At 43.8% G+C, this 20,239-nt stretch overlaps 2 protein-coding genes across 2 annotated transcripts; one reads left to right on the top strand and one right to left on the bottom strand.

The window, feature by feature from the left end:
• Window positions 1-84: 84 nt before the first annotated feature.
• CHAF1A (chromatin assembly factor 1, subunit A (p150)) lies at window positions 85-15,115 on the top strand. The gene is made up of 14 exons (XM_009573850.1): window positions 85-138; window positions 378-1,201; window positions 3,803-3,859; window positions 6,010-6,251; window positions 6,858-6,918; window positions 7,340-7,408; window positions 7,817-8,040; window positions 8,549-8,717; window positions 8,925-9,005; window positions 9,093-9,182; window positions 9,389-9,650; window positions 10,277-10,764; window positions 13,024-13,117; window positions 14,620-15,115. Exons 1-14 carry the CDS (start codon window positions 90-92, stop codon window positions 14,715-14,717), a joined length of 2,808 nt encoding a protein of 935 aa, XP_009572145.1. The 5' UTR covers window positions 85-89; the 3' UTR covers window positions 14,718-15,115.
• An 849-nt stretch (window positions 15,116-15,964) lies between these two features.
• Window positions 15,965-20,000, bottom strand: UBXN6 (UBX domain protein 6; the record flags this gene model as incomplete). The annotated part of the gene is made up of 9 exons (XM_009573862.1): window positions 15,965-16,279; window positions 16,791-16,936; window positions 17,580-17,710; window positions 17,815-18,034; window positions 18,299-18,383; window positions 18,470-18,545; window positions 18,961-19,058; window positions 19,664-19,795; window positions 19,939-20,000. Coding segments are annotated over 9 exons (1,079 nt in total), but the record flags the coding sequence as incomplete, so codon positions are not given.
• Window positions 20,001-20,239: the final 239 nt, after the last annotated feature.

Here is a 20,239-nt window from a genome sequence, read left to right as displayed (position 1 = left end):
GCTGCCGCGGGCCGGCTGTCTCGGGGAAGCAGGTAGCTCACCGGGAACACGTAACGAGTATTTATTTATTATGTTTTTCCCTCACAGCCATGGAGTGCAGAGACAAAGCGGCCGTCCCTACGCGGAAGCTTGTACAAGGTAAAGCTGCAGAGGGAGTGTCTGTCACCCGGTGTGGCTTTAGCGTGCTGAGAAGGTGTCAGACCTGATTTTTGTGAAATATATTGGCTTTGCAGTAATAAACCGGCCCCAATTGGCTAATCTGTTTCAATTCTTGTGCTTAAGAACTAATAAAATAACTTGATATTTGATTCCCCCTCTTCCCCCATCCCCAGTGACTTGTATGATGTAATTAAAATAATAAAACGTTGTTGTTTCAGCTCGGTTGCCGTTCAAACGCTTGAATCCTGTACCAAAGGAAAAATATGATGCAGATTCAGAAGTCAAAAAAGTAAAGAGCTCACAAAGTGGGTTTGGCCTAAGTAAGGATTCCTCCCTAGATGCATCGCATGCGTCCCTGGACAATGTGGAGAATGACTGCCAGCTGGATTCGGATGTGAATTTTTCTCCAAAACTTGTTAACGGAAAGGGTCCGTTAGACCATTTTATACAGAAAAACACAAAAGATAACAGAAACGAAACTGTAATTGTTATTGACCTGACAAAGGGCTCTAGCCATAGACTAAGTGATGACATAGACCATATTAATTTTGATTCAAAAGCATCTTCATCCATAGCTATAACTAACAGCACGTTAGGAAAAGAGAGAAGCCAGTTGAGTTGCCTGAATTCCCCTCAGAGTAGCCAAAAGGATGATTCAATAGAGACTGATGCGCGGCGTGAAGCTGTAGTGAATAAAGATGAAGGTTTGGTAGATGGAATCCAGTCGCGTTCCGGGTTAACAGAGTGTAACCACGTGGAAAACAGGAAGGTAAACCAGAGCGAACTGAAGGATGTCATCTTTGAGGGGAAGATGCCTATAGTGCTCCTGGAGGATATTATGACTGCAAAATCTCCCCAAGTCGCTTCTCTGGATGAAAGCATCATGTCGGAAAATGAGACCATGGAATCGTCTCACGAAGGAGACTCTGGACTTACCAACTCCTCACTAAGCTCTCGCTCTGTGAGCTCACCTGAGGCACAGCCTGCTGCAGAAACAAAGAGAAATACTAGTCCTTTAGCTGCCTCAACACCTGTTAGGAAGGTTGGTCTCTTTTCTTGGGGTTCTTTTAAAAGCTCTTGTGTTGCAGATAGGTTGTATGGTTTCCTGTGCTTGTAGTGAAAAGGATGAATAGGATATTCACAAAGATTGTGAGAAGTGTATGGAAGGTGGTGTTGATTTATTAATAACATAACTGAGTTATTGCCCTTTTGAATCTTCCTCTAAATCATATAGCTAAAGGATTTAAATCTTGCCTGTTTTTGAGCTGCTGGCATATTTGCATCATGTGAATGTAACTTTAAACTCTGTTACAGGTTCATTTTATATTTTTTTTTTATGAACTGCTCATGAAGTGCATGCCCTGGGACTTAGCGTTTTGGTAATTGGGATGAGAACAGTGTCCAAAAGCAGTTTTGTCATTTAGGTGATGTTTTACAACCTCTATTCTATCCTCGATGAAGCTGCTGTAATTACTGTGAGAGGACATTACCCCAGTACCTGTCAGTGCAGACACTTTTCAAGCTCTTGAATTTCTGCAACTGTGGCATAGAAAACGCTTTAAGTTCAAACTACAGTGCATCAGTGGAACTGCAGATCTGCACGTGAGGATGGAGGACGAGTCAGACGAGCCTCTCTCTCTCCAAACTGGGTGTACAGAGCTTGTACTCTTAGCCATCTTGTTACAGGAGCGCAGGGAGCTGCTTTGGGGAAGAGTCACTGCACATCCAGCGCTCCTGGGGATGTGCGATGCTGTTGGGCAGTGAGGGCTGGAGCGCAGGAGGGAACACCTCAGAATTATCTCTGTATGAGCTGGTTTATTGTGATCTTACTTCCAGTTTAGTAGCTCCGCTCCAGCAAGAGATCCCGAAACATTGTGATTTTTGGTGCTGTATTGAAGGGGAAGCTTCTAAGGACAACAGTATCTGTGCAGGTGGCTGAAACATTCATGCTGGGGCTGTTCACCGCCTTTGGGGAAGGGATGAGTGGAGGTGTAAGGTGGGGGTTTCTCTGGGGGGGCACAGTCACCCGTGGTGAAACCTGTGAAGCAGAACAGTCCTGGTGAACATGCTTGGGCGCTATAGCTAAGCCTCGCCTACGGTTAGGCTGGACTACCGGTGCATTTGTTTTGCTCAACTACATTATTAGAGGGGGAAAATGAGGAAGGTATTGAGGAGTGGGTCGATGTTGTGCTGCCAGAGGTGGAGAATTGAGTCTGTTGCTCAGGTAAATGAGGGTGAACGGGTGGAGCAGCTGGTAACCTTCCTGCTTATGCCACCTTGAGCTTTTTAAGAAAGGTTGTCACCAACTATCCCCCCGGGCTTTAAGGAGAGATTGTCCCACACGTGAGCAAAAACCGCGCTGGCCTGGAGGAGGTATGGATGAGTTAGCTGGGGCTTGGAGCTCACGATATGACAGTCTTCCATTTTTTCTACTGTGTGCTTATTGAGGAAAATGATCCATTTTTGTACTGTTAAAACTTGCAGTCTTTCATCTCTAAAATAAATACATAAACTCAAGCAGGCATGAAGTATTTCCAGTGTAGCAGAGCAAACAAAAGAAGTACTTGACTCCTGATGTAATACGATAACGCAAGCAAGTTACTGGTTTCCCCTGGCGTGAAGTAAGGTGGGAACAGTTCATGTGCTGCTTGCAAAAATGGGAAGTCGGCACCTCGACCCATACTGGTGTCTGTCCTGGCATGTCTGTTTTCCTAGGTGGAAATAGCTCTGATAAACTAAAGCTCCCAGTTGAAAGAACTCGTATTTTGTGTCAGATAAATACAGAATCTCCTGATACAGCTTTGCACTGTGTAAGTTTAAATGTCTGTGAGTATAGAAAATAAAGCAGTTGGTCTGTGTTACTCTATTAATCACAGGGATGAACATGGTACCTTATACTGCGAATGGCAGGAGAAGGAAGAGTGGGATACAAGAAACTGAGCCATAGTATGCTGAAATATTGACAAATTAAGCCTTTGACCAGTCTATGAACAATGCTCTTAAACATAAAATACCTTTTTTCCCTTATAAATAACAGCTTTAAGAGAAATGAGAAGTGTGACCTGTTGGGAACTTAGGGTTGATGAGCTAGTACTAGTGGAAGAGGAAGAGGGCTATGATTACAAGAAGAAAGAGTATTAAAATATGGATAAGAGTCCTTGTATTCAGGAAGTTATATCTAAATATCATAGCAAGAGTAAGTGGTAGGATGCAAAAAAAAAAAGTTCCAACTCGAAGGAAGTAACTTTGCTATAATTAAATGTCCTTTGTTGTGCTCTCGTGATTTGGAGCAGATCTAGCTTCTGTTTGGTTTTCTGCACGTGATACTCCGTTGCAAATGATGCTTCAGAATGGAGTAGACTAGCGGGATTTGTTTACGCAAAACTTAGTAACATGAGGACTTAATGTAAACTGAAGCATTTAGATGTATTCAGGCTTAAATGAAAATCAGGGAGATTAGATATGCTTGAACTGTATTCTTCTATCCTATACTGAAGGAATACTTAAGTTGCTAAATATACTAATCTGCAAGAACAATGTTAATACAATTCAGACGAAGTTTGCTGTTCTTTTAGTAAGAGTTCTAGTGCCTCGTGGAAAGGGAATGATGTAGATCTCTAAAACTTGCATTTTGTAATTCCAGGTATCTCAGAAATTCCACAAAAGTTCGGCAGAGAAGGAGAAGCTGAGATTGCAAAGAGTAAGGCATTTTCACTGACATAGAAAGTTAACCTGCTGTGCTTTTGCATTGAATAGTAAGCAAAGCCCTTTGCATTTCATCTTAGTCCACTTAGAACATCTCTTTTCCTGGTTTTCCTCACTGATGAATATGGAAGAATCTTAATGCACACAGTTAAAGCACTTAGCTTGTTCCAAAGGTTCTTACTGCATACGTAATGAAGTGTGGGTGGCCTGCACTGCATTTCTGTGCACTTTGGTAAGAGATTAAGAAACTGTAAACATTGCTGACTGCTTGTCAAAATGCTTTTGAGAATTTTTTTTCAAACCTTTCCTGAAAGGGTAGCTGCAGCCTGCTAAGTGGACAGATACAAGTGAAATCTTCAAGAGCCTTCTGTTTATGGCTGGTTCCTGCTTTGTCATTCTCACCCTTCCCCCTTTTAAGCCACAAAACGTAGGGTCTGTTCTTCATTAATAAGTGAGGCAAATGGGCCACTGTGTGTACGGCTTGCTGAAGAACCTGTTGGATGTTGCTGCTGGAAACGCTCAACGCTTGGTCTCTGTTTGCTTGAATGCAACTAGTCAGCAAGCTGTTCCGTAAGAAAACGGCAGTGCGATAATTTTGCTGTCCATTCTGCTTTCAGTCATAAAATGCTAAATATAAAGGAGGCTGATGGATCACATGGAGTTCTTGAACAGTCAGTGCTATATGAGTGGGCTTTGCCTGCTGGAAAACAGGGTGTTATTTTAACTGCAGTTGGGAAGGCCTGTGCTTATGAATTCTTACTGTGTTAGTAACTAGTTTATAAAGTTATAGGGGATTGTTGTGGGTTTTTATATAAACTATATGTGGTTGAGCCTGCTCCCGAGATGCTTGTTTTTTACAGTGCCCCATATAGAAGTCCAATCTGTTGTGGTCTTCCATTCTATATGTATGTTTAAAATAGCAGTAATGTGAGCGAGAGATGAGAATGGAAGCTTTATTATGCTAAAAATTAAATAGACCCGCCAATCTTGCTGTTAACTTCACACCATTTTCCAAACTACCAAGTAGATTTTCACTGATTACCATGACTCAGGTCTGACAATATTGTTTTTTTTACCATTGGCACCATTTTGTATGTTGATTGCCTTCTGCAGTTATTTGTACATTGTGACACTGTTCAGTAAGTCTTGATGCTGCCAAGAAGAGATGTGAAATAAATAAAAAGAAACTGAAAATACACAGTGAGATATTTGTGTGTCTGAGCACAGACATACCCTGGTTTCCTGGTGAAGCCACCAATGCCTGCAAGGTAGGGAAGCTATCTTTCTTGAATTTGTCATTTTTTTAGTAAGCGTTCCACATTCTCCTTTATGTGTCAGTAGACCCATAATGAGAATTTCAGTTGCCTTGGGAGGAAATAGTGTGAACAGCAACATCTTCAATGTAGTCTTCCACACATTGTTCCCATAGTGCCCCCTAAATAAGCTTAGAGCACCTGGTTGTCTGGCTATCTAACATGGACTAACACAAGTGACAATTTTTTTGCGAGCTCCAGGTCTTATAAAGCAGGTGTGCAATTCAGAGTTTGGAGACTCGCATTACTGCCTGAGATAGTGGAAAAACATCATCAGAAAATCCTTATGGGTTTATAATGCAAAATCAGATCAAATTCACTTTTCAAACTTATACCATGGTAGCCTTACATTGATAGAAAAGGATGAAAGCTTAGCTCGTGAGGTATGTATTTCCAAAGAAAGTATTTTGGAAACAGTCTGAAATCTTATATTAAATTAAAAAACAACATTTTAAAATTCCCATATAATTTTCTATAATGCTGCATTGGTAATGAAGATGACTGAAATATAAAGCAAGTAGAATACAAAGCTTTCTTTGATGCTTAGAAAATGGAAATGCCTCCATTTGTTAAGAGAAGAGAACAATTAATGCCTTCGGAGAGGCAGTACCAGGTGGCTCAGCTGGCTGAGGCAACAGGTAGCTGTGGTTTATAACCTTGTGTCCTGTGATAGCTAGAAATGATGCTGCAGGTCAAGCACTGGGTGGGTGCAAGAATCTACTCTAGTATCTCAGCTGAAAAAATGAAGTCCTTATTTTACTGAAGTTTTTATGCCAGGAGCTATTACTGTGTACAAAAAGACAACTTGCTTAATGGCTTCTTTCTGAACCAGGATCAGGAGCGTGCAGACAAGCTGCAGAAGTTGCAAGCAGAAAGGGAGGAAAAGGGAAGGCTGAAAGAAGAAGCGAAAGCTGCAAAAGAACGAGCCAAGGAGGAGGCGAAGAAGAAGAAAGAAGAAGAGAAAGAGTTGAAAGAGAAAGAAAGGAGAGAAAAGAAAGAAAAAGAAGAAAAGGAAAAAGCTGAGAAGCTGAGAGTGAAGGAGGAGAAACGCAAAGAGAGGCAGGAAGCTTTAGAGTAAGTGGCTTGGTTTCTGCAGGTCCTGGGGAGTAACATGTAATGATGTGAGCACCTTTCCATACCCACCTTAACTGTCCCTTCTAGAGGCTATAATGGTCAAACAGCACGAGCTTCTTTGTCACGGGATATATTTTAAGTGCTTGAAAGACCGTGTACACCAGACCCCAGTCTCAGCAGTACTTTTTGCTTGCAGGCTGACCTGGGCTTCTGATTTGAAATGGCTGAAAAGAGCTGTCGTGCTCCACTGAGTTTTCCCTTCATGATCAGTCTTGCTTGTACTTTTGCAATTTGCTGGCACCAGTGCCCTGTCTGTTGAGGAAGTTGCTTATAACTTGATAATACCATAAGTACCCTTTCCTGGTATTGAGGGAAACTTGAAGCAGCCAAACTACTTTGTGGCTAAAACAGGCCAATATTTGCTCTAGAAGGAATGAAGAGAGTCTTCTGTAGGCTTAACCAAGTATGGTCCTTGACTGAATTAATAGATTATCTTCTTGCTTAGTGTGATAGGGACTTAGTCAAGGTTTGGGGCTTCTCACCTCTTCCTCAGTGCAAATAAACACTTGATGATTTGTGATGATTAACGTGGACTTTATATTAAAGGGCAAAACTTGAGGAGAAGAGAAAGAAAGAAGAGGAGAAACGGTTAAGAGAGGAGGAAAAGGTAAATGCTTTCTCTAGCTTGTCTGTAAATTCTTCTGCTACAGTGAAATGATGTTAATGGACTCCTGGCACCCTGCCGACAGCCGCTGAGCCATTCACAATGGGGCTCCCGCAGCTACTGCAGTTCTCCAGGCAGTGTACCCTGCCTCAGTGTCTTTGCTTTTACCTGTTAAAGTCTTTTCTGCATTTGTTTTTTCAATGCCCGTGAGTGAACTCTATCCTTTGTCTTAGCAATGACACTGGAATCCACATAGGTGTGTTAGAGAAGACAATTTTTTGTTGAGTCACAGGAGGTGGCAGATAACTGACCTTTGCTTTATACCTCACTAGATTTGAAGTTGGGTAATGCATGAGCTCACCTTGAATTATAAGGTCTTGTCCTACCTTTGTGTTTATAATTTGCATTTTGATTCTGATTTCAGCGTATTAATGCACAGAAAGCAGAAATTACGAGGTTCTTCCAGAAACCAAAGACTCCACAAGCCCCAAAGGTGAGGTATTGCTATTCTTGTGTTCTGTTGGTCTTTCATTAGTTGTCTTCTAACAAATACGCTGATTTCCTTCTGATCTGTCCCTTAGAGCTTCTTAGGTGGACAAAGCATTAGTATTTCATACCTCCTAATTTCAAAAGTGTAAAGGATTAAAGAAAAAAAGTCTGTGATCAGAGCAGAGACTACAACAGAAGTTTGTAGTTGCTTCAGCTCTGTCTTCTGCTGCATTGGCTGTAAAGACTTAGGTTCCCTTGAGAAGATCTGGAGTCTCAGATAGGAAGGGCTTAACCTAAATCTTCACACAAACATCAGCACCTGGTATTGAGGTTTGTTACATATCTTGAATGTGTTGGTACTGCAGTTTCTCAGGTTCATTCAGACCCTAATGATCCTCACTTAATATTTCAGATTCTTGCTGGCTCTTGTGGAAAGTTTGCTCCTTTTGAAATTAAGGAGAACATGGTCTTAGCTCCCCTCTGTCGTATTGCCCTGGATCCAGACTTCTTAGAACAGCTGGATAAGCTCCTGCATGCACAGAATAGTGAAGTTTCTTTCTTGAGGGATCTAAAGTGTCGTAAACCACGTAAAACTGGACCTACTTTTGTCAATAACAGCGCTGACATAGTAAACAGGTTAGTCTGCGTTTTGGGGGGTTTTCTTCACTTTTTTTATATAATGAACTGCAGAATGGTTTTGAGGTAGCCTTATTCTAATATTGGAGATGATGGAAAGATGGAGCTTTTCTTTGAATACTCATTTTGTATTGAAATTGTTTCCATGGGGAGCAGTACGTTATGGTGTAGATTTCCCTCATTCCATACAATGCTTCTGAAATCTTCCATGGGAAATCTTGCGCTTCAGGCAGCTGCCTTTCAGCACTGGACACTACTGGCCCTTAGTGGTGTTCCTCCCTGATAGTTTTAAAAAGTAAACATACCGATAGCTAAAACAGAGGTGCTGTTAAGGAGGGAGGTGGCTTGTCTGGAACTCATGCTCTTGCAGGAGAATTGGGAGAGCCTGTTCTAATGAACTCAAGCTCTGAGTTGGTACTGTGGCTGAACTGAAGTTTTCTATAAGATGCTTTCCTGAGCAGCAGGGGTGTGTTCTGTAAGTACTGAAGATGGTCTCTTGTTTTAACAGTGACGTGGTGGTAGTGGATAACTGCAAAACAGATGCTGTTCCTGAAAGGGGGAAATTTGGTAGAATGAAACTTCTGCAGTTTTGTGAGAATCACCGTCCTGCGTACTGGGGCACATGGAACAAGAAGACCACTATGATCCGTCCCAGGAATCCTTGGTCAAAGGACAGTGTAAGCACCTCGCAGGCAGTGTAGTTGGATTCTTTTCTTTCTTTATGCTCTTAAAGTGAATATGTGGTTGGCCAAGTTCACTTGTTTTCTGGGATTTCTGATCCACTTGCATGTTCCCTCTTGCTACTGAGTTTTGAAACCCTGAATGGGGTCTAGCGTCGTGCTTTCAAATTATTTACAGAAGTGGCATGTTGGCATTTCTTCTAGAAATTACTGGACTACGAAGTAGATAGTGATGAAGAATGGGAAGAGGAGGAACCCGGAGAAAGTCTCTCCCACAGTGAGGGGGTAAGGATTCCGCATGCTGAAACATAGCTTTCTGAACCAAAATTACACTTGTCAGTGTAATTTCTAATAAGCAGAGTTTATTTTTAGGATGATGAAGAGGAGGGAGAGGATGAAGATGATGATGATGGCTTTTTTGTACCCCATGGGTACCTATCTGAAGATGAAGGAGTGACAGAAGTAAGTGAACTAGGTGTCACTGCATTTCCATCTCTGTTTCCAATGAATCGTGTAATAAATATTGGCAGTGGTGTAACACATCTCAGATCTGCATGGTTCAGGAGCAGACTTCTGTAGCTCAGGGAGCACAGTAAAAAGCTGGGCTTAAAAAGCTTTTGTTTTTCCTGGAGTGGATGTATTGAGTTCTTTCTCACCTGTGGCTTTAGGAGTGCGATCCAGAGAATCAGAAGGTTCGTCAAAAGCTGAAAGCAAAGGAGTGGGATGAACTGATGGCCAAGGGGAAGAGGTTCCATATTCTACAGCCTGTGAAAATTGGCTGCCTCTGGGAAAGTGCAGAAAATGACAGCGGCACAAATGCGGACCTAAAGGTTCTCCAGCAGTTCACAGCGTGTATCCTGGATTCACCTGTTGCAGAAGAAGAACAGCAGATACAGAAATGTAGCAAAAAAAGAGCAAAAGATCAGCAAAGTAAGATTTGAAGGGCTAAATGTACTATGCACTGTTGTAGAGAATAGATTTTTGTATTGAGTGTCGACTTCAGAATGACCTGTTTATGGCAAGTCTGAAATTCAAGGAATCTCTATGAGAGTTCTTGGAAAGGAGTTTTCCAGCATTGTGTCTGGTATGGCCTTAGTTACGCTCTCCAAAAACTTTTGCTCTAGATAATCAAGGAAATAAAGCCAACAAGACTTCAGTAGACTCAGATTTAGGACTGCTTCAGTAGACTCAGATTTAGGACTGCTTACTGGAAGTGCTTGAACCATTGGCCGGTTTATTGTTCAGGGGGAGAGGATTTAGTTTGTGTGACAGTTTTCAGTACTGAGTATCTCCTGTACCTGATTAACACAAGAATGTGAATAATGCACATAAAGGCTAGAACAGGGGTTGAAGCTTTCACTTCAAGGCGTCGTTATTATTGGGGGTGGCTTTTCTACATCAAATTTAGCTCCTGTTAAATCCCATATCTAAAATTAATCTCAGCCTACTTGTCTTCTTTCTGGAGTGTGTGTACTGATAGGTTATGTCAGCGTGGCTTTTCTCGACCTTTAAACAGTTCTTCCCCACAACCTTTGTGCTTCTTTTTTTCTCTGCAGTCCTTGGCCAGCTTCTGCCACTGCTGCATGGCAATGTGAATGGGAGCAAAGTGATCATCCAGGAATTCCAGGAGTGCTGCCGGCAAGGACTGTTCTGTGATGTGACTGCAGCTGCTGACTGTAGTGACACAAGCCCTGCGAGCCCCCATACCTCCCGGCCGCAGACGCCTGTTGGCGAGGACAGCGGTGTCCCTTCCAAAGCCAGGCTAAAGCGAATCATTTCTGAGAACTCTGTGTACGAGAAGAGACCTGAATATAGGATGTGCTGGTACGTCCACTCGGAGGTGCTGAAGAGTTTTGATCAAGAGCATCTCCCTGTCCCTTGTCAATGGAACTACGTCACACAAGTCCCTTCTTCAGGGAAGGAGGAGGGTGGCAGCGTGCCAGGCGTGGCTGTCCTGCAGACCACCCCCATGTCGGTAAAGAGGAAGTCCACCGGAAGTATGTCCATCACTAAATTCATGAAAAGGCCTCGGGATGCTGAACAGGTGAGTTCCTTTTGTGGTGCTCTTCCCCCATAAAGAACGATGGGAATGTAGCTGTGCGTCTTCAGTAGGCAAGTGTCCTGGCACGCCTCCCAGATTGACGCAGATCTGCCATAAGCAGAGTCAAAATATTAAGCTACAGATCTTTGTACAAAAAGACCCTTTTTGTGGGGAAAGGAGTGAAATTATGTGACTCTAAAGAGATGGGTTTCTTTTGTGTCTCTCCAGCTTGGACTGTCTGTTCCATTTGAAATGTTGCTCTCCTGCTGTTCTTCCATTTTCTGCTATTTGGCAGTGATTGCATCCAAGCTGTGAATAGTTTCTGAGTGTCTGCTTGGCCTTGGTTTTACAGCTGTATATAATTTGTATGCAGGTTTTTATGTGTGTATGTGGCTGCCAGATGTATAGCCTAAGCTGGTGACTTACATCAGTTGCATGTGTACTGATTAAATGCGGTTCATAAGTGCTGCAACTCAACCCATAATAGTCTGTAAAGTCTCTGGCTTATACTGTCATACATAAAGCTGAATTTCAAGAGCAGGTTTAAAAACCAAAAAATTCATAGGAACAAAATGAGGTGGATTTGGAATAGTTGCTACTCCAGCTCTAAGCTTTGTTGTGGTCTTCCTATTGTTTGCTTCTGCTTTTCAGGGTAACCACAGGTAGTATTAAGAGCTTAATCATCCAAAAGGATGACTCAAAAGTATGTGATCAGTGTTTTAGCTGTGTGGTGCTCTGTGCCTTTAAGACAGTGAGGCTTTAGGTCCTGAAGCTTGGTGTTATCAACTGTTTGCCTCCAAACCTGCAGGTAAGACAGGGTTTGCACTGTCAGTGGATTTATTCCTCATCCCCTGTGGACAAGGGGGAGGAAAGAAGCCTCAGACAAGGCTCCTTTATACTTTTTCTTCCCACTTTATTCTTGGCTTTTTTGTCTTTTCTACTGAAAAATCTCTGCATTCAAGTATTGATAGAGATCAGAGACTTGTGAGAAGCTGTTCAGCCCCCAAACTCCATCTGCTCGGGTTTTTTCTTATACAATAAATAAAGGCAGAGATAAAAATCTCTGCTTGGCACCAACTGGAAATTCTGCTTATAACTGATTACTTGAGCAGAAATAGTGAAATAAAGGTTTTTAGTAGAATTACATCACCGGCCTGAGTTCTTAAAAGCTCTCGAAAGCATCTTAAAGCTGTCCTTGTGAGGTGCGGCGCAGTGCAGCTCAGAGCAAAGGTGTCAAGTCCTGAAGGCCTTTCATGCCTGACATCTAAATCAGCACTGCTCAGGTATTGAGATCCTGTCCTTCCTGTCGAGTGAGGCTGGAGCTCGGTAGGTTTGTAGGTCAAGGCTGACGGGTTCTCTGACCCGGCACGTGTTAGTCTGCCATGAAGCTCACGCCAAGACTCGTGTAAGTAAAGGTGCTCTTACATAAACTGTGGAGAGAGAAGAACTTGGTACTGAAGTGGGCAGTACCTGCACACATGTAGGAGGGGAATACTTAATCTGAGAACTGTGACTTTAATGAAAGATGTAAATTCAGAATTTCTTCTCTTGGAACAGCTTGTAGGGGGTGGGGACCAGGTTCTAGGTCTGAGATTTTCATTCCACAGTTCCAGTTGGGCGGGGGGGGTGAAACCAAAAACACTTGCAGCTGTTCAATGCTGGGCAACTTCAGTTTGTATCACTCCTTGTATTCATTTTCTCGATTCAAAATGAGTAGTTTGTGCTTCTCCCATGGCAGAAAATAGGGTCACCAAGGGAAGAAAAGCTAATCGGCAAAGATGAGGAGTCAGGGGGAGAACACGCTTTAAACTTGACAGGCAAAAGCCATTTTTCATCTTCAGAAGGAAGAAAGCATCCAAAATAATCAGCAGAGGGGGGAGAGATTTCCCTTCGGGGGAGGGGGGGGGGACCACCACCACCAAAACTGAGTCAGATTTCAATTAAGGTTTGAACTGACTTTTTGATGTGTAGGCTGTTCATCGCATTGTGTAATAGTGAAACATCTTGGAGCAGAAGCTTGGTGTGCTTCCTGCTGTACGTGCCATTGCAGTTGAGGCCTTTTATCAAAAGTCAGTGTCTGTTGAAGCCAGGGGTTGCTTATTTTTCTTCCCTACAAATATGCCCAACTGATCAGACTGTGCTGTGCGTCCTAATCGTGAGGAATGCCCATGGTAGTTCTTCACGGCACTAGCTGTGCTCGGTTTCGCACGTTAGCACCGTCAGCTTGCTGATACACGGCTGGTACCTTTTTTTTCCCTTAAGGCTGAAGCTGCGGAGATGGATGGATTTCAGGCAGACACCGAGGAAGATGAGGAAGATGATGACTGCATGATTGTGGATATACAGCCAGGCAAAGGTGGGAAAGCAAATTGATAGCAGTCTCTTGACAGATGCTTGCTCCCACAAGGGAGAGTATGACAAAGTAGGAACAGTGTGTGGCTAAACTTGTTGCAGTTTTTCTGCCACCTTTTTCACCAAGCCATGTGCTCTTCTTTCTAGATGTTTTATTTTAGGTACTTTGCTGCTTTTTATGTTTTATTCTAGATGCTTCTTTGCTACTTATAGTCTTCTCTAATCTGCTCTTGCCCTTTCTTACCTTCTCCCTCCAATCGACTAAATAGAGCAAAGTGCTTGTGACTAGCATTTGGCTGTTGCTGTTACCATTTTTTTTCTGGTAAGAAAAGTGACCATTGGGGTCAGTATCAGCAGATCCACTAACTATTGGTAAATGTCGCTCAGCAGGGCTGGTCTCTGGGGTGTGCATACTTGCGTTCAGAGCCCTTCCAGGACTGACAAGGTCTGGAGTGTAACTTCCCCTCTGCTGCCTTCTTGAAGTCTTAGGTGCAGGCTGAATTGTCTGTTCTGAAGGAAGTAACATCAGATAATAACGAATGTTTGACAGGTGAGGGCTCTGATCAACACTCTGCGCTAGAGTCTAAGCAGTTGCTTATATTTGTGTCCCAGTTATCCCCTGGAGAAGAGCTTTCAAAGCTCCACTGCTATAGTGCATCCTTTCAGGCTGTGGATTCAGAAACAGTGGGACGAGGATGTGGAGCGGCTCCTTTAATCTCAGTGAGGTTTTAACTATACATATTTGATCATACAGATCAATGACTTAACACCAACCACATGGTGTGCATTCAGCTCCTCTAAACTGCTTTCAAAACCTCCGAGCCCTTTCTTAGTGTTCTCACAATAGAGCTCTTTCACAATGCTGCTGGCACAACCTGAAATAAGGAAAGTGGGTTTTTTGTGTTGGGCAGCTCCTCTAATTGATAGATAAGGGCTTGTGCGTATTCCTGAAGCCTTACATTCTATAGAGTGTTTGACCCATTCTAGACATATCTGGGTTCTCCTTTCTATCTCAGCTGGTGCTCCATTCCTCCTCTCGCCTTCCATAACAGACAATATAACTGTTTGACAAGAAGATTTGCATTTAATCTTAAGCTGCTTTTGCTTATTACAAGACTGCAGCGAGATGAAAGCCTTGCTTCAGGTTTGTAACCTCTTGTTCTGAGGACGGGGATGCTATTCAGTAACTTGCCTTCCTCGGGCTTTGTTGACATGCATGCAGCTGTATCTGTTTAAGTCTGCCCAAGTCGAAAGCACTGAAAAGATTATGAAGATCCTTTTTAAGGTTGAAGTAACTTTATTCTGGATTGATGTTAACCCAATATTAAAACCAGTTTTTAAATAGTGTTGAAAAGGAGACTTGCAACACACATGGGCAGACAAGCTGAGACAGATAAAGCATATGGTAGTCAAATTCTAGTAGATTAATGAGGATATTTTAAAAAAAAAAAAAAACCAAAACCACCAAACAAAAAACCCCAAACCAACACATTTTCTACTTTGCAGATTCTACATTGGCAGTTACTGAAACAGCTTCAGAATCCAGTGGCACAAGAGCCGCTCAGCAGGACACCAGCATGGTCAGCCCATCTAATACAGTTTGAGACGTAAATGCCTACTAACTTCTCTGTATGTATGTAGAATGAGTTAGAAAATTTTAAACCTTGTGTATCTTTGAACAAGATACTTGAAAGTATTCCACATTTCTTGTAAAGAGAAGACAGCACTTTGTTCTGCTTCAGACCAGATGGAAGCTTAAATTTTTAGTTCTAGTTTTTAGCTTTAAAAAATACTGCATATTAATCTGTCCTTAATAAAGCATTATTGAAATTTTGATACTTCTTTGTAATGGAAAGTATCTAAGTTATCTCTAAAACTAGTGGAGGGATTTTGAAATAAGCTTATTGTGATGCCACTGGGGGAATTACTCTGTTCATAATGTTGTATAGCATGGCCTTGGGTATAAATGATGTACAATTATATTTGAATTTATGCTATCTATATCATCCTGTTTGTGGTCTTACTTGCTACAGAGAACAGCAGCAGGGCTTTACCTTTGGAAAAGAAAAAAAAATGCACCTTGTTTCTGCTATTTTGGGATAGGCTAGTATTAATTACGTATCAGGAGTAGATTATAGGTCTCCTGTACACATTGCTACAATAGAAGCTGTATACATAAAAGCTGGTCTCTACCCCACAGAAAAACTTTAAGATTGACGTATAAAGGACTGCACTAGCATCAAACTTGTTTACATATGTAACAAACTTGCTGGGGCTTTTAACTTTATATGGCTTGTGTGTTGATGAATTAGTTCCCTAAAATACTGGCTGTAGTTTGAGGCTTAATTGCTTGCCAGTGGGCAGCATAAATAGGTGTTGCCTGTTGTTGGTCTCCTGGTCTGTCCCCTGTTCTGTCTGCAGGTGCCATGAAGTGAAAAGGTGGGTAATGCCACAGGTGCACCAGTAACACCAGTGCCAGCCCCAGCACTGACTGGAGCTTGTCTGCATTTCACACCTCTAAGAGCAATGCAATTCAAATAACTTTAAACAGAACTGAGTCTTTAAATATTCCATTTAATCAGACTAAGCATAATTGTATCTAAATATATTCTCTCCAATAGGAGTTACAGTGCACACAGAAGCAAAAGGAAAAGCTGAGTTCTAAGCCCAGCCTGATATCCAGGCTCAATCGATTGGTAATCCAGCCTAGTACTAGCACCTAATCCCTCCTCCAAGGGAGGAGAGTGATGCTTCATCATGGTCTTGGAAACAGCTCAAGCAGTCACTGCTAGAACTTGGTTTTTAAACCATTCAGAGCAGTCCTGTGTCTTACTGGGCAAATCTGCCTTAGTGTATGGCTACTGGAGTTGTAGAGGTGACCGCAAGGTTGGTGTGACATGGTGGAATCTAGACTCCCACTCTGCAGAGCTAAAACAAAGTCATTTCTGAGGTCACGTAGCTGGAAGCTCCAACAGTCTGTATGGGAAAATGAGGGAACAGTCTAAAACCACCAGCACTGAATCCACTCCCCTTTATTTCATAACAGTGTCTGGACTCTGGAGAGAAGTTCTGGTTTCAGGGGGCTTGCTGGCTGCTCGTCTCCCAACGCCTGGATGTCTGCCATGACTGCTGCGTCCCAGGCGAGAGTCAGGAGGGCTGAGGGCACCTGGAACAGAAAAGGCTGTGTTACTAAGCTATAGCATTGTTATACTTTGACCTCATAACATGCTGTGTATGTTCACAGACCTGGAAAAACTTAGCAAGAGCACTTCAGCTAAAAAGGACAAGTGTGGATTTCTGCAAGAAGCTCCTCAGGGGATGCTGCTTTGGGCTTTCTGCTGGAAGCCTTGTGCTAGAGCTGCGCTTGTCTCAGTTGCTGCCTTCCCTCTTTTCCCAGTGTGGATGCTAACCCTGCGATAAGAGCTGCTGGCAACTACTGCAACCTGCATTTGCTACAGGAGGTGGGTCCTTGCAGTTCCTTCCAGACAGACCACCTAGCCTTGAGCTAGAAGCCTTCAAGCAGTTACTTCTTCACTTGAGCATAAAAAGAAGGGGCCAGAGCACAACTCACAGCACTGAGAGCAGAAGACACAAACTTCTCTAAGTTATGAACAGCAGATGACTCTTGACAATGTGAAGACCCCTGTGGAAGCTACCAGCTATCCTTTTTTACTCACCAGCCCACATTCATTGAAGGCCAAGTTCTCATCAGTCAGCTTGAGACCTCCAGGTCCCAACAGCTCAAAGGGCAGCCAGTCATCTCTGAGTGCTTCTCTCACAAAGTTGTAGAGCACAGATACTGATTCTCGTGCATAAAAAGTCCCTGCCATGAGAAAACAAGGTGAGATATTGAGAGTGAGTCTGGCATTTACCAAATCTAACCTTTTGTGGTAGGTTTCATGGGGCTTACGTACTGATGCTAACTTCATGAACTACTTCAGTGACACAGAAACAGCCTGAATCAGCTGAGAAATATAAAAGCAGAATCCCCAAAGAAAAATATTACTTCAATTGTTGCAAACCCCTGCCAGCCTGTAACAAAAAGTTGGGAAAGCCTGAAATTATTTCCAGAGTTCTACTGCAAAATTTGAAGAGGATTTATACTGTTGTATAGCCTGACACCACGCAGGCAACCTCACGCTGGTTACTATAACAGACTGCTCTAATGAGTCCAGCTTGCTCGCAGTAGCCTAGGAAGAGCACACTTTTAATTAACAGCGCCTTGAGATTCTCCCCTCTTCACTCAACCTTGGCTGACAGTCCTGACCCTGTGCAGGTGAGGCAGGTGGAGGGCTCACAGATGGGAAGAGTTCTTAGAGAAACATTACCCTGCTCTGGTTTTTGTTGCTTTATTCTACCAGCTGTGTTCAGCAGACCTCAAGCCTGCTTATTATTCAAGCTCTTGCACTACAAGTATTCTCAGAAGCTTTTGGGGGCGTACAAAGAAACGGTAAGAAGTCTTTTACCTTGGAGGATGTATCCATCGGGAAACCGGACTCGCACCAGGGTGTAGTTGTACTTCCGCATTTCCCTTTGTTCTTCTTTCTCTCGCATGGCTCTTGTCCTCAGCATCGAAGCCTTCTCCACTGCTTCTGTCCTTTAGAGAGAAAGCAATGTTTAGCATGAAGGAGAGCTACAAGACTCTTAGCAGGCATCGTGTGCTCCCTGCGCAGTCAGGACCCTCCTTCTGAGCCTACTCACCGGAGCCGTTGCTCTCGTTTGATCTCTTCTGCAGTGAGGTTGTAAAAGTCGCTTGGCAGCTCAAACCGAGCAGCTTCAGGGGATGGTTTAAATACACAGAGCTGGCGATCCAGCTGGGCTCTCACAGGCTCAGAGCTTAAAAGCTGCTCTTTGTAGTCCTTGAGGTCTTCCAACTTGGTCAGCATTTCTTCTTTCAGTACGTAGTACTCCTCTGTGGTCTCTACAACCAAAAGGACAGGACTTGAGTCTCTTGTTCTTTACATGAGTAACATATGAAATATAAGGGCAAGGATCTCCAGAAAATATAATGTCTTAACAGTGAAACTGCAGGGTGGGCGGCTGTTTTTGTCCCAGCCTTGGAGTAACAGCCTTTGTTACAGCTTGTGGAGCTCTCAGCAACCAGTGCTGCCTCGCTAGCCTCCCCTGGGATGTCCCACCACCACTCAAACTCCTGACTCCAGTTAAATACTCTTAGATTTCTTGCCTTGTCCTGGAACAGGCAGTGTTTTTGTCTCAAACCCAATAGCCTGGAAAAATCTGTGTATCCCTTCCAGGCAGCTTATCCTTTCCTGGAAGAAAAGGGAAGAATTTAGATGTAGTTTGTTTCAGGCAAGGACCTTCCTAAGCAGAGCACCTGCAGGAGTCTTGACCTCACCTGAAACACTTTGTTCTGCAGTTTGATTTTCTGGTACTTCTCCTCCTCTGGATGGAGATAGATATTATCCAAGTATCTGCAGGAAGAGGAACACACTCCATGGATCAAAGCAGGCACTTCAGGACACGCTACCCCAAGGTGTAAGAAGCACACTGCCTGAGAGACCTCACAGAATTTCTCACAGATATAAGAGAGCTGAAAAACTGAGGAAAGTCGAATACATCAGTGCTTCATGCCCAAGCCAGACAGAAGATGGGGGTGGCTGATCTCAACCAGCAGCTCCCAAACCTCTTGGACTAATGGACCAACTCTTAAAACACCTGTGAGATGCTGACCTTGTTTCTTAACTAACAGTTAAGAGTGTTTGAGTGTTTGGCTTTGGTTTTCTTGAGACTGCCTGGAGCATAGCAAGAAAACCCACCTGCCTGCTAGCCTTGCAAGGAAAGGACAAGCTACCTGCGCACTCCGTCCTACTAGTGCAGCCCACTTACTTGGCCGTGGTCTCCACACCCACTCGTACTTTCTCCCGGTCCTTATTGAAGGTGTGAATCTCCATGATTGAGGCAGCCACTGGGTCTACAGAGAAATACTGGGGGAGAAGGAGAGAAAATGGTCACGAGGGAGCTGATGCTACTCTGCACAAAGGGATGTGTGGATCTGTTGTGGTTTAACCCCGACCAGCAGCTCAGCACTACACTCATTCCCCCCACAGTGGGATGGGGGTGAGAATCGGAAGGGTAAAAGTTGGGGGGTGGAAAAAAAACCCATGGGTTGGGCTAAAGCCAGTTTAATGGGTAAAGCAAAAGCTATGCATGCAAGCAAAGCAAAGGAATTTATTAATTACTTCCCCGTTTAGCTGTTTCCAGCATGTAATCAACCCTGTTTTCATCACAAATCTAAAACACAGCACCATCCCAGCTGCTCTGAAGAAAATTAACTCTATCCCATCCAAAACCAGTACAGGGCCAGAGTTCCCATTCCCAGCATTTCCCGCAAGCCGAAGGGAGGGTGCTCAGACAGACTTTGTACAGCTACAGCAGAACAGAGTTGCTCTTGGGGAGACAGTGGAGATTTTACAGGGAGAAGATGGTGGGTTGGAGAGCTCACTGCTGCAGTGCTCGAGGGGGCCCAAGCCACAAAACGAATTAAAACAGGAGGAAGGGAAGCCATGGAGCTGGCACATTTGGCACTTACCGACTGGATGGCTTCTCTGATGTGCTTTTCCTTCTTGTCTTTCCTTACAACTGCACCAGTCAACGGGCAAATGAAATAGACTCCTGAAACAGAGGGGGCAGCTGCCCCTTCCTGGTCCAGGGATGTGAGGTCCTAAAGGAGACAAAACCAGGCACTGAGCTGAACCCACGAAGATTTTGTGAGGTTTTTTGGTTTTAAATACCCTGGCATGTCTGCACAGGACAGGGACAGCAGCACAGAGGGTGCTGATCAGGGAACAGCAGCATCTCTCATACCTCTTTCTCCACGGAGAGCCCTTTCTCGCTTGCAGCTGCCTCAGCCATCAGCTCTTTTCGCACTAGAGAGACAAACCCAGGTGACAGCGGCGACGGGGTGAGGGCTCAGCAGATTTCAGAGGGCTCCGGACCGCGCCGCGCTGGGGAAGCGAACGCCTACCCGGGTGCTCTGTCCCTGGCCTGAGAGCCCATGGGTGAGCGTGACTCCCATTTCTACGACACTCAAGCAGTCGCAGAAGCCAGCTGTGCCCCACGACGTTCATGGGAGCTGCACCTGAGCAGTTGCCTACCTGGGACCTCC

This window comes from Fulmarus glacialis, unplaced genomic scaffold, assembly GCF_000690835.1.
Source record: "Fulmarus glacialis isolate BGI_N327 unplaced genomic scaffold, ASM69083v1 scaffold10480, whole genome shotgun sequence".
In the NCBI taxonomy this organism is placed as follows: domain Eukaryota; kingdom Metazoa; phylum Chordata; class Aves; order Procellariiformes; family Procellariidae; genus Fulmarus; species Fulmarus glacialis.
Note: the sequence above shows the minus strand (reverse complement) of the source record. Positions and strands in the feature narration are given on the sequence as shown.